The 13,826-nt window shown below is 39.4% G+C and overlaps 1 protein-coding gene across 3 annotated transcripts in view; it reads right to left on the reverse strand.

Annotated features, from left to right (window-relative positions):
• Window positions 1-13,826, reverse strand: part of SUGCT (succinyl-CoA:glutarate-CoA transferase) — a 309,674-nt gene that overhangs the window by 285,172 nt on the left and 10,676 nt on the right. For all 3 annotated transcript variants that reach the window (XM_063158278.1, XM_063158287.1, XM_063158295.1), the window contains exon 6: window positions 12,278-12,398. In XM_063158278.1, coding sequence (XP_063014348.1) covers window positions 12,278-12,398 — 121 coding nt within the window. The remainder of the gene's footprint in view (window positions 1-12,277; window positions 12,399-13,826) is intronic.

Genomic DNA, 13,826 nt, shown 5'->3' on the forward strand with positions numbered 1-13,826 from the left:
TACTCATGAGATGTATAATAAATTCTTAGAGCTCCTGCTGCATGCCATAAAGCTGGTTCTTTACTGCACAAGGAACCAAATACCAATCTGCACAAAAGCGCAGTTTACACTGAGAATTACAAAGCAGCATATTGTGCAGTGCAGAAAAGCACCAAAGTATTCAATATCCATGTCATTTTTTATTTTGTACACTGCACATGTAGTCCCAATTACTTAAATCTCTGAAAAGAGGCAATCCATTTTTCCAACTGTCAAGTCTGAACCCCTATTTTAATTACTATCTCACAAAATTTTTTCTTGAGATTTTCTTTTCTCAACACAGTCATTTTTTGAATTCTAAGTAGCAGTTTGGCTAATTCTATGCAATAAGTAAAGGGTTTTGATGCTTTCACATCCTATCAGAACCTTCATTTCAGAACTGCTGTGTGCAAATGTACAGAATGCTTTAGGAAGAGATGGTCAGATGGGCAACCACAGTACTTCTGATCACAGCAGCCTTTCTTTCAAGAAAAAAACCTGATGTTCCAAGCTACCTTTCATACACAATGTTTTTTACTTATAGATTGCTCTTCTCTCAACTGTCTTCTGCTTTCCATATAGTTTTTGAAATGTGGTACCCAGAAGTAGACTTCACCTTCCAAACCTTACCAATGTGGAGCAGGGTAGAGAAACAGTCCTTTAGGCCATATTCACCTTTATATAATCCAGTATGGCACCAGTCCTTCATCTAATGACATCATCACTGACTCAAGCTCTACTTTGATCATTCCCCATCCTGACAACCAAGTCTCCCGAGAACCCTCTTCTCACCCAGTGTTCCCCATACTAATATTAAATATCATAATATTAAAATTATATTATATTGATTATTTTTTATTAAGCACAGTAAATTGTATTTGTTCCAATCTTTAATTCTACCTTTCTTCTTACATTTATGTAAACAATTTGGTCAAAGTAATCTTTAATTTTAATCCGGCTGTGTCAGTTGACTCCCTTCAGCTTTGTGGGCTTTCAGAGCTGCATGGAGCTCTCAGGGCACTAAAAATTGATCTTTTACATTAGGACTTCATCACATGACTGTGTTGTGTTGACACAGAAACTGTTAGGAAGGGTTCCAATTACATGCTTCAGTAAGAAGAACTGAGCAGAGCCCTCCATGACTCTTCTGAGAGTTAGCCAGACCCCCAGGAAATATTCTAAAGGACGGTATAAGGCTGTAAAGGAAGTGATGCCTTCTACCTGTAAAACACCTCCAGGTTCTTCCTGTCTCTCAAATCTAAACCCCACAAGCCCCCAGTAGCACATGATGTTATCAGAATTTTGGACTTGTCCACATTGCAATCCATCATCTATATAAAGAAAAAAAAATCCAGAAACATCAGTTCTGAAGCATTTTCTTCCATTGTCATGAAGTATCTACAGCAAGCTATGAGAGAGCTTCTGATCCTCTTCAACCAAGTTTTTTATTTCTTGTACATCACATTGTCCTAGCTTTTCTGTGAAAGAATTACTCCAAAGTGTCAAAAACTTTACTACAGTCAAAATATATAGCACAAGTTTATTATCCTTATACAGCCAACCAATTACACTGTCTTTAAAAAAATTGTGTATTTGCCAATTAACTTGTCAAAAAATGGTCTCAGACTATTTTATCTCTAGACCCTGATACATTTTTCTTAACTCCCCACACAGACAACTTCAAGCTATCAAAAAAACCCCGTAGATTAACTCCATCCATCTTCCAACTGCATAATGTAAAAACTAACAGATTAGAGAAGTTTAATTTTCTTTTCCAATGCTGGAAGACTCTATTAAATCAAGCTCGCGTAGAAGCTTCATATTTTTCCCTTCCAAATGTTTTATTCAATCATTGTGAGCATTGAAGTTCATACCTCAATGCCTGCAAACTTGTGATTTTTGTGTTTGCTTAAGAGCTGTATAATGTTCACAATTTTCCAGGCCTCGCTCCTTATTCTTAAAACACATTAAGAACTACTGGAAGCACGATACTCAGTTTGGTCTGACAATGCCTCTTTTACACATCAGACAATGCATTATTTTCCATTAATAGAAAACAATACATTTATTGAAAAAAGTCCATGAACATGTTTTACTGAATATGGTACCACAATACTCAATATTCATTTTTGCACTTTCCAAATTCCTTAACTAACACATTCTCCAAATTTTTGCTGCTTTTAATATACTTAAAAGTCAGTGATAACTGTAATTATCAGTTAATTCTTCTAATTTCCGATTCATTCTGCACTACATCCTGTTTGAATTGACTATTTGACTCAATCAGATGTTTTGCAATGAAGGTGAGTATTTTGCCTTCCTTTTTGTTTTTTTTTTCCTTTTCTTTCTCCTAAATTGTTGTGTGTAGGTTTTTTTTGGGGTGGGTTTTGTTTTTTTGGGTTTGTTGTTGTTGTTTGGTAATTACAAAAAAAAAAAAAAGGAAAACCCCGAAGAACTTTTTTTAGCAACTTTGGGTCACAAATTTTAAAAGCTGTTGAACAGATTAATGCTCAAGACCATTCATATGGCTGCTATTATTTAGTTACAACTACAACCATTGCCTAGTCAGCTTCTGAATACCTGACTTTTGACTAGCCTGCTATCAACAAATAATTTACACCATCAAGAAGCTATTTTGCTCAATGATTTTTACAACTGAAGCTATCATTTTTTGGCAGGTAATCCATCCGTTTCTATCAGGTAACTATATCCAGATTTAAAAGATACAGAAGCCATAAAACCATCAATAATCAGGGGAGTGTATGGGCATGAAGACACACCCACTCAAAGTAATGTGTAATTTTATGGGCCGGAAACATTTGGTAAGAGGGAGTCTAAAAACTGTACCTAATCCAGGCAATTCCACATCTTACCACAGTTAGTTCACAAATTAGAGGATCTGAAGGATGCTTGGGCTAGCCTTTGCCCAGTAAAACACATTGCGGTTGTCTTTTCCTTCCTGTTGTGAAAATACCAGAGACTAAGAAGGATATGCATCAAAACTATAACATTACGTCTTCTCAGGGAAAGCCACAACAAATTATCTGTACAAAACAAGATACTGGGAAGTACCAAATGCTTCTTAAGTTGTTACTAAATGTTATATAAATGGGTGGAGTGAAGAACTATTTTACTTTCCATAGGTTAATCAGAATCATTCAAGAGACATAGAGGACGTTGTCACTTTCTTGACATGTGTTCATTTATGTATCTTTACATCTTTATGTACATTAAATAAAACTACATATACAACAATTCCAGATTCATACCCATAGAAAACTCAGGTGACCCACAACACATCTATAAAACTTTTGTTACTCTTTCCACCTAATTTTTGTCTCTTTAGCAATATGCTGTTTGTCAACAAACAGTTTAGTGTAGTCAAGTGCATGTCAATTCAGAGTTAAAGCTAAGTTTTATGGGGTAGAGAGTGCAAATCCCCAAGAAATATGAACTGTGAGAGTAACACAAAGTTAATAAAAATATAAATTCCAAAACCTTATCTTCATCGTTACTTTTGGTTAAAACTACGTACATTTTCATGGCAGATTTTCTACAATTATAGCTATATTTAATGACAGATCCCAAAGAGTCATGATCAGTGGCACAGGGTCTAGCTGGAGGCCTGTCACAAGTGGTGTCCCCAAGGTTCAGTCCTGGGCCCAGGATTGTTTTGCTTGTTCATCAGTGACTCAGGTGAAGGGGCAGATGCCTCCTCAGCAAGTTCACTGGTGACACAAAGCTCAGAGAAGTGGCTGATACCACAGAGGGCTTGAAACTGGTCTTCAACAGGGCCTTGAGACAGATGGAAGAGAAGAACTGGAAGACTGAGAGATGGGCAGAAAGCAGTACCTGAAATTCAACCAAGGCAATTGCAGAGTCCTGTGCCTGGGGAAGAATAACCCCCTGCACCCTACAGTCTGGGAGCCAAACCACTGCAAAGCAGCTCTGTGCAGAAGGACCTGTGGGTCCTGGTGGACAACAAGCTGTCCATGAGCCTGCAGTGAGCCCCTGTGGCCAAGGCAGCCAATGCTCTCCTGGGGTGCATTAGGAAGAGCATTGCCAGCAGGTCGGTGGAGGTGATCCTGACCCTCTGCTCAGCCCAGCTGAGGCCACATCTGGAGTGCTGTGTCCAGTGCTGGGCTCCTCAGCAAGAGAATGACATGGAGCTCCTGGAGTGGGTCCATTGGAGGTCAGTGGAGAGGAATAAGGGACTGGAACACATCCCTCAAAAGGACAGAGTGAGAGAGCTGGGCCTTTTGAGCCTTGAAAAGAGATAAGTGAGAGGAGACCTCACTAATGTGTATAAATATCTAATGCAGGGGCACCAAGAGGAAGGAGCCAGGTTCTTCTCAGGGATGCCAAGGACTAGGACAAGGGGCAATGGGCAGAGACTGATGCATTGGAAATGCACCAAGTGACCAAGCACTGGAACAAATTGCCTGTAGAGCCTGTTATGTCTCCCTCACCGGAGATAGTCAAGAACCAGCTGGACACAATTCTATGCTGTGTGCTCTAGGGTGACCCTGCTTGAGTCAGGAGGTTGGATCATATGACACACTTTCAAACTTAACTATTCTCTGGTTCTGTAATTCTGTATTCAATTTTTTTCATGCATAAATACAGTAACAAGTCTTTACAGGAGTAAAATTTCCCTAAAAGGCAGAAAACTAAAACATCACATTTATATCCTAAGAAATAAAATTACAAAAAATACCAAAACAAGATTTTTAATATCACCAGCAACATGCAAAGCAACCTGCATATGATATAAAGTATTACTTCCTAGAATATTAGGAAGAAAACAAACCTGCACAAAAAGAAGAATAATCACACTTCACCTAGATTAGCAGAGCAAAGGGCTGGGGTAGAGAACCTGAGAGGAGTACATTTCATCATTCATAAACAAACTGTAAAATTCCTTGAAAACATACTACCTTCAGAGGCTTTAAGAAAAAAATAAAAAGGTTTTGATTTGGAAACCATGTTGTCCTTTTAAACAGTGCCCTCTCCCGTTCAGGATTAAACTGTGACTTTCCTAGTGACAGCATGATGCAGACCATAATAGAAATGGTCACTCCCTTGTGACCTGTACATAATTTTCTTTAACCATCCAATTTTCCAGAACTTAAACCAATCCCAACCACAGAACTATCAACATATATTACATTTAAACTATTTCTAGCCAAGCAAAGCCAGCTTGTGAGTAAGAACAGGCAGTTTGGAGTTCAAGTGCACTCAAAGCAGCAGGAACATTGGGAAATGTCCCGGATATCCTCAAAACCCTGCAGCACTCACTGCAAAGCTGTATAGATTCAATCTGAGTTGTTTGGATAAGAAACTCAGTTTGTAAATCACAACTTCCAAAGTGTTGTAAAAGAGACAGTGTCTGGCATACCTATGTATAAACTCTTCACCTACACGACCCTAGACTTACTGAAAAAAATACACTATATTTCATTTTACTATTTTCAATTGTCCAAAATTTAGAGAGGCAACTCCACATAAAAAATTTTCCTGTATTAAAGAAAAATGGCTCAATACCATTTAAGATATAAAGTAGCATATTTTCTGATTTCTAAGAAATGTGTCTCCTAGATTTTATTTTTTATTTTTCTGCTAAAATATGTGGCTATTCACCACAAGCAGACACCTCCATATGTTTCATTAACAAAAAGTATTTTATGTAATAGAGTTCAATCTTGAATTTTAAGTTGTATACGAATGAGAAGTTTGAATGCTTTCAAAATTTCTCACAGAATGTTTCAGCTGTTTTTAAAGACAAAACCAAAAAAGGATGCAGGTTTGTTTTTCTACATTAAAAAACCCACAAATTGCAGTTGCTTTCTTAAAATGCCAAGAACTTCTTTTAAATGAAGACTTGAAAGAGTGGGAAACCTTTTTGCCATGGCTCTGCTTTTTTTTTTTGTTGTTATTTGTTGGCCATCAGAATTGATGTGAAAAGGAGGATAGAAGGAACATACACTACTAGAACTCAGATTAATTAGATTTCATGGTGATACTGTAGCTTAGAGCAAGGAGGGCAAAGTAAATAATAAATGAAAAGTAAGCTGATAACATCTCTATGATAATTTATGTACCAGAAAGAGAAATAATGAAAGACATACAAGTGTTGTTACATTACAGAGGGCACATATGAACCATTCACAGCTACATGACCAATGTGATATAGAACAGCCCAGCCTGTACTGGCTCACATCAAGCAGTACAAAACAGTAATTCCTATAATAACAGGATTCACAAAAATAGTATGTCCTGGGCTGACTTCTATGATGCTTGCATCCCCAGTTGTCTGTTCTGTTTATTCCAGGTAATAAGCTTTGCACCTTTAAAACTTGGTCAAAGAGTGAAGGGGGGAGAGAAGAAGAACAGAGTTTGTTATCAGAAACGGAACTTGCTCCCCTGCATCCTGCTCCTGGACTGCATTGTCTGCAGCACGGACAGACAGCAGGACAGAGCTCTCCTTTGCTTTTAGTTAGTTTAGCTAGCTGAGGCAGAGAAGTTCCCTGGACTCTGAGTTTTCTTTTTCTTGGACCTGTTTAAACCTGCTCTGGACTGAACACCCAGAGAAGCACCAGCAGCTCACACCTGTGGCCCACCGGGCCGGGCCTGGGCTGTGGCATTTCCAGCACCAGAGGGACTGATCAGAGACTGAGTGAGCCGAGCTACAACCCACCAAGGGGACTTTCTGAGTTTGTCATCTCCTTTGGAGTGGCAAGAGGTTTTATTGTTTAATATTGTTCATTTTTTGTGCTGATGAATGCTTTGCCTGTTAAATAAACAGTTTTCATCTCTTTTCCCAAACCAGTTGAGGGAGGGGCTGCTTGAATCTGCTTTCCAGAGGAAGCCCTTTGGAGGTTTTCTCCCAAATTTGCCCTAAACCAGGACAAATACAATCACAAGGAGTGCAGCACTACAGCATTTGAACAACTTCAAGGATCTGGCAAATACCCTAATCCACAATAGGGTAATGGCTACTATCACTGTAACCACAAACACAAAATGCCAGCAGGTGCTGAACCAGCCACTGTGAGTATAGAGGGACAATCACTACTTTTGACACAGGCCAGGATGCCATTGGCCTTCTTGGCTACCTGGGCACACTGCTGGCTCAAGTTCAGCTGCTGTCAACCAGCATGTTCAGGTCCCTTTCTGCTGGGAAGCTTTCCAGCTGCTCTTCCCCAACCTGTAGGGCTGCAGGGAGTAGCTGCAACCCAAGTGCAGAACCTGGTACTTCACCTTGCTAAAGTTCAAGCTATTGGCCTCAGTCCATCAATCCAGCCTGGCCAGAACCCTCCACAGATTTCTACCTTCCAGCAGACCAACACTCCCTCCTAATTTGGTGTCATCCTCATATTTGCTGCAGATGCACCCAATCCCCATGTCCACATCATCAATAACTTTATTAAACAGGACTGGCCCCAATACTGAAGCCTGGGGAACTCCACTTAGAAGTAGCCACAAATTTGATGGGGTACCACTGACTGCCACTGTGGGCCCACAGCCATCCAGCCAGTTCTTCACCCAGCAAAGTGTGCACCAGCCCAAGCCATGGGCTGCCAGCTTCTCCAGGAGAAAGCTGTGGGAGACAGAATCTAAGGCTTTGCTGTAGCAACATCCACAGCCTTTCTCCCATCCACTAGGTGGGCACTGGTCATAAAAGGAGATCAGGTTGGTCAAACAGGACCTGCCTCTCACAAACTGGGCCGACCAGGCCTGATCCCCTGGCTATCCTGCATATGCAATGTAATGCACTCAAGATAATCTGTTCCATAACTTTCCTGGGCACCAAGATCAGGCTGACTGGCCCGTAGTTCTCTGGATCCTCCTTCTGGCCCTTCCTGTGGATGGGTGTCACATTGAGCAACCTCTGCTGGGCCTCCCCAGTTAGCCAAGACTGATAATAAATGATGGAGAGCAGCTTGGTGAGTTCATCTGCCAGCTCCCTCACTACTTTTGTGTGAATCCCATCTCACTCCATGGACTTGTGAGTGTCTAACTGGCACAGCAGGTCACAAACTAATTAGCCCTGGATTACAGGCAGTCTGTTCTGCTCCCCATCCCCATCTTCCAGCTCAGGAAGCTGGTTGATAACCCTTCTTTCTGTTGAAGACTGAGGCAAAAGAGACATTATCTGCTCAGACTTATTATCCTTTGTTGCAATATTCCTCTTTACATCCAATAGAAGTTGGAAATTTTCCTTGGCCGCTCTTCTGTTTTTAATGTATTTATAAAAGCACTTTCTAATATCTATCACAGAGCTGGCCAGATTGAGTTCTAGAAGAGCTTTTGCCTTCTAATTTTCTTTCTATGTGACCTAACAACACCCTTGTAGTCTTCCTGAGTTGCCTGCCACTTCTTCCTGAGGTGATAAACTCTTTTTTTCCTCTAATTTCTAGCAAAAGCTCCTTACTCAGTCAGGTAAGTCTTCTTCCCTGACAGCTTATTTTTTGCAAGCAAGGACAGACTGCTCCTGTGCCTTTACAATTTGCTTCTTAATATATGTCCAGCCTTTCTAGACCCTTTTGTTTTTAAGGGCTGTTTCCCAAGGAACTCTCTGAACCAGTGTCCTGAACAGGCCAAAGTCCAGCCTCCTGAAGTCCAAGGTGGAGGTTTTGTTGACCCCTTCCTTACTTCACCAAGAGTTGAATACTCCATTATGTCATGGTCACTGTCCCAAAAATGTCATCTGCCCACCACCTTTCCCACCAGCCCTTCTGTTTGTAAAAAGCAGGTCTAGCAGGGTCCCCTCGCTAAGGTCACTCACCAGTTGTGTCAGAAGTTGTCTTCCACACACTCGAGAAACCTTCTAGACTGCCTCCTCTCCACTGTGTTGAGTTTCCAGCAGACATCCCACAAGAAAAAGGGCTAGCAATTGTGAAACATCAGCCAGAGGCTTACAAAATAATTCATCCATCCCGTCATCCCAGCTGGGTTGTCTATAATAGACTCCTATCAGGATGTCTGTGTTGTTGGCCTTCCCCCTGCTTATTACCCACAGATACTCAACCTTGTCATCCTTATCCTTCAGCTCTATGCAGTTGAAACACTCCCTAATGTACAGAGCCACTCCATCGCCTCTGGTTCCTTGCTTGTCCCTTCAGAAGTGTTTGTAGCCATGTAGCCATGAACTGCAGCACGCCATTTAAATGCCTCATCCCACTTCATTTCCCTGATGGCAGTCACAGCTTTCCTGCTGCACAATGGCCTTCAGCTCCTCCTGTATGTTACCCATACTGATGTAGATGCACTTTAGCTGGGCTATCAATTTAACCCCTGACACAGGCATGCCAGGTTTACCTCTAGTGAGTCTAGTCTTACCTACTTCCCCCTTCAAACCAAGTTTAAAGCCTCTACAATTGTCCCTGCCAACTCACAGGCCTAGAATCCTTTTCCCTCTTTTAGAAAGACAAACCTTATTTGCCTGCAGCCAGCCTAGTGCTGTATAAACTATCCCATGAGAGAAAAAGCCAAAATTGCACCAATGGCACCAGTCTTTAAGCCATATGTTGATCAGGGTTTTCCTGTTTCTTTCAGCACTCTCCCCTGCTACTGAAAGCATTGAAGGAAACACCACCTCTGCTCTTATCCCTTCAACCGGTCATCCCAATGCCCTGAAGTTGTTTTTGATTGCCCTGGGAACTGTCACAGCTGACCTGGAAATACAGAATTACGTAATAATCAGAGGGCTGAATCAGTCCAAGGAGTCTTCTAGTAATATCTCTTACTTAGGCCCCAAGGAGGCAGCAGATTTCCCTGTGGGACAAGGCCAGTCAGTATCTGGGGCCCTCAGCTCCCCTCAGAAGGGAGTTACCTACATCAATAACCCATTCTTCTTTTTTTACAGCTGTAGTTGTAATGTGGCTGATTGACTGACTTGTCCCACACAGACCTTCACTATCACTTGTTTGACACTTGAGTCCTAGAGCCCTATACCTAGTCCCATCTCTCTTCACAAAAAAAACCCAAACAAAACAAAAATACCCAAAAAAAACCCCAAGCATATCTGAATGCAGCAAAGTCAACCACAGCACAAAATAGTTAGGAATTGTAATATCTAGAATCACATCACTGAAGTTTTTGAAATCAATCAGGAATTCTTCTTAAATCAGTTTTCTGCCTGATTGTGCCTTCTTGCATGTCCTAGTCTGGTTGCTTCTTTTAATATGCTTAGATTGAGGCTTTGCTATTTCCTGCCTTAACTCAGGATTATGAGCTGAGCTGATTTTTTGGATTTATGAGTTGTTTTTTTTTTTAAGGGCACTGGAGCTTATATTTTTATTCCTAAAAGATGCATCATCCTTAAAAAGACATTGCTTATACCTGTTGAGTATCCAAGGCTTAAACAACCATAATTTAGGAATTCAAGCTGCTTTATGAATGCCTAACTAAACATCACTTAGGTCTTACCTCCCAAACACTTTCAACTACAAGTTCCCATAGTCCATGAATAAGGCTTGTTGTTTCCCATTATAGAACATAACTAAATTATGCATTACACAAAGCTCTAAACAGCAAGATTATGTGATTTTTGTTCAGCTTGTCTTCCAAGCAGTGAAAGCAGAAGCAAGTTACCTAGAAGTACAGAGGTGCTGTTTGATCATATAAGTATATGGTTAGAAAAGCAAAGGCTGACCTGGAGTTGAATTTGGCAAAAGACACAAAAGACAACATGAAAGTAAATCAGCAGCAGAAGGAAGACTAGGTAGGACATGGATCTATGGCAAAATAAACAAAGGCCACAAAGGTGGATGCATTTAATGCTTTTTTTGACTCACTATTTACCAAAAAAAGACGGCTCTCAGGAGTCTTAGGTCCCTGAGCCTAGGGGAGAAGTCTGCAGCAAGGAAGAGCTACCCTCAGTTGAGGGAGCACTCAAAACATATAAAAGTATGCATCCTTGTAGCAGAGGACAGCAGTATTTTCTGCACTGGGAAGAGTGCCAAGCAGGCCAAGGAGGAAGATCCTTCCCCTCTTCTCAGCACTGCTGAGGCCACATCTGTAGTCCTGTGACTGGCTCTGGGCTGCCCAGTACAAGGCAGACACCGACTTAATGAGGCAAGCACAGAGTCACAAAGGTGATTAAGAGACTGGAGCATCTGACACAAAATGAGAGGGTGTTGTACCTCACACAGATTGTTTGGATGCAATTTTAATTATTTTCCATCATTATGGGTACAACAACTAAACAAAAAAGCAAACAAAAATGCAAATCCACTTGGCAAATTCTAGTTGTGAGATTATACACACAAGCAAATGTGATAAACATTGTAGTAACTAGCCACTGACCAACCTAAATAGGTGTTTAAACAAAGATTCTCATCAAGCCCTGAATATAATTGCCTTTCTGCTCTTGACATTTTCAGACATTAGCCACACAAATATCATAAATACACCACAAAAGACTAAAAAGCTATTTGATTTCTATTAAATAACATCCATACCCAGTACCAAAAAGACAAAGCCATTAATTCTGCAGAAATTGAAGAGCAAAGCAGATTTATAACTAAGATTTTAAAACAGTCTAAAAATATCTGCAATTTCTGCTGTTATTTAATTGCATTTTAATATTAGACTTTTCATTTTAGTTGATTAAGATTTTGGGGGTGGTTTTTGTTGGGGTTTTTTAATCAGTTTTTCAGACTTAAAATTGTTTTTATATGAATATCAGCATACATGTGTCTATTTCCTTTTCATTCTTCCCTGCTTTTATAAAGTACATACAACTCTTCTACTGTTTCAGTTACCAAGCAATAGACTGTAAAAAAGTCATGCAAAACTTCCATAAACAGGTAACTGCACAATTCTGAAGAGAGAGATACTTCAGAGCAGTAAAAAACACATAGATTACAAGATTTAAAACACATAATATGTAAATTGATTCAGTAAAACTGCTGGGAGAGTTAAAAAAAAAAAAAAAAAAGAAAGGAAAAAAAAAAGAAATCTCAGTTTTCAGCTAGTTTAAATCAAAATCCAAGGAGACCAGCCCATCATGGCTCCTTTGAAAACAACAGAACATGTCAGGCTGCTATGGCAATGACACTTAACAGCTACTAAGCTGTTGACATGGTTGCTTCCTCAAACATTTTCTATACCTGTTTTTGAATTGAACTCACTTAAACTCTCAATTTATCTTAACTGACATCAAAGTAACATACTTCTATACAACCACATGACTCTTATAACATTTTGACTGAAATAAAGGAAATAATGAACATAAAGAATTGAAAAAAAATACCTGTTATTGAACAGTACACTATGTGAGGAGCAATCTTTTTAATGTCTTCATAACCTAGACCCATTTCAGCCAGCTTCCCAGGGACAAAGTTTTCCACAAAAACATCAGATGCTGCTGCAAGCTTTAGAAAAGAAAAGGATAAGTAAAATCTGTTAATTAACTCCTAAAAGTTGAATAAATTCTTATGTAACTTAATTTTAAAATCTTGCTAATCAAAATTGCTCCAGTCTTCCTCATACAAGAAAAGCCTTTAAAGATTTTTTTATCTGTCAGATTGTGCATTTCTGCAAACTACATATTAGAGATGCTGCATATTTAGAAAGAAGACTTCCAAAACCCTAGAGTGACTAGACAAAACTGTGGTATTATCAGTATCACATAAATTTCCTAAGGCTTGACAACAGTTTACCAGAGCAATCTTCACATACATTCTTTCTACTCCCTTTTTCTTAAGAAAAGTGAAGTGATATATCTCCATTAGTCATGTTTTCTCCATAATAGAAATAATTTTAAAATTTTTCATTTTCAAGTCATTGATTAGAATTACCATAACAAGGCCATATATCCAACTTCCTATATGTAGAATTAGAATAGGGAGCCTAACAACACTTAAAATACAAAAAATTAAAATTAAGATCCTAAAGTCACATTAAATACAATAGTTCTATCAAGTTCTGCAATATGACTTTTTTCATTGCTTACAAATGAATCACCGAGTCCAAAAATCTATTGATGTTGAGATTAACATATAACCTTGATTTGCTTTAAATTCCATCCTCTCTTATAAAAATTATAAGCAGATCTCCATATGGAAATTTCACTGAGACTAACACAAGTTGACTCCTGAAGCATGAGAACTACACGTCAAAAGACAGATGTATGCCTTGAGGGACTTGTAGGCTTTCTGCCTGGTAAATTGTGTGGGGCATGTGTGAGTGCACAGGAATTTAAGAAATGCTCCCTAACAGGTACACATATTTGTGCATCCATTTTTAAGCATAACTGATATATTAATTGCTTAATGCTATTTGCAGCCAATCAAGGAGGCACAATCTCTGAAACTGCCATGTCACTGTGTAATTAAATACACAGTGTGTTAAAGAAGCTCCCACAACTAGTGTCACCATAACAGAAATCACAATGCCTTAATGAAAGATTAAGTTAAGGAGGTTTTATTTTCTATTTAAATCCATCACAGTTCATATATAAATACTTTTCAAACTGGTAATGCTACAGCTATAGCCTAGTTGATTCAAGAGATTAAATTGGTTACAACTTCTGTATTGCTTTCACTGTGATTTTGTAATCTGTGAAAATAACAGTGATTGAATGGGCTAAAACAGTTGAAAGTTATTGTCCATGTTATACTGAAGAACTCCCATCTCCCACAAGCCACTGAAGAAGAAAGCATGACACACAGTACTGCAACATGAAAAACACCATACTTCTGACTGGGCAACATACATGAAATTACAAAAATGCTAAGTGAGGATATAATGACTTGGGCCCAGAGTTTAGCAGGGTATATCCTCTCAGAGAAAGGAGTTTT

The sequence above is a fragment of the Melospiza melodia genome, chromosome 1 (assembly GCF_035770615.1).
Source record: "Melospiza melodia melodia isolate bMelMel2 chromosome 1, bMelMel2.pri, whole genome shotgun sequence".
Lineage (NCBI taxonomy): Eukaryota > Metazoa > Chordata > Aves > Passeriformes > Passerellidae > Melospiza > Melospiza melodia.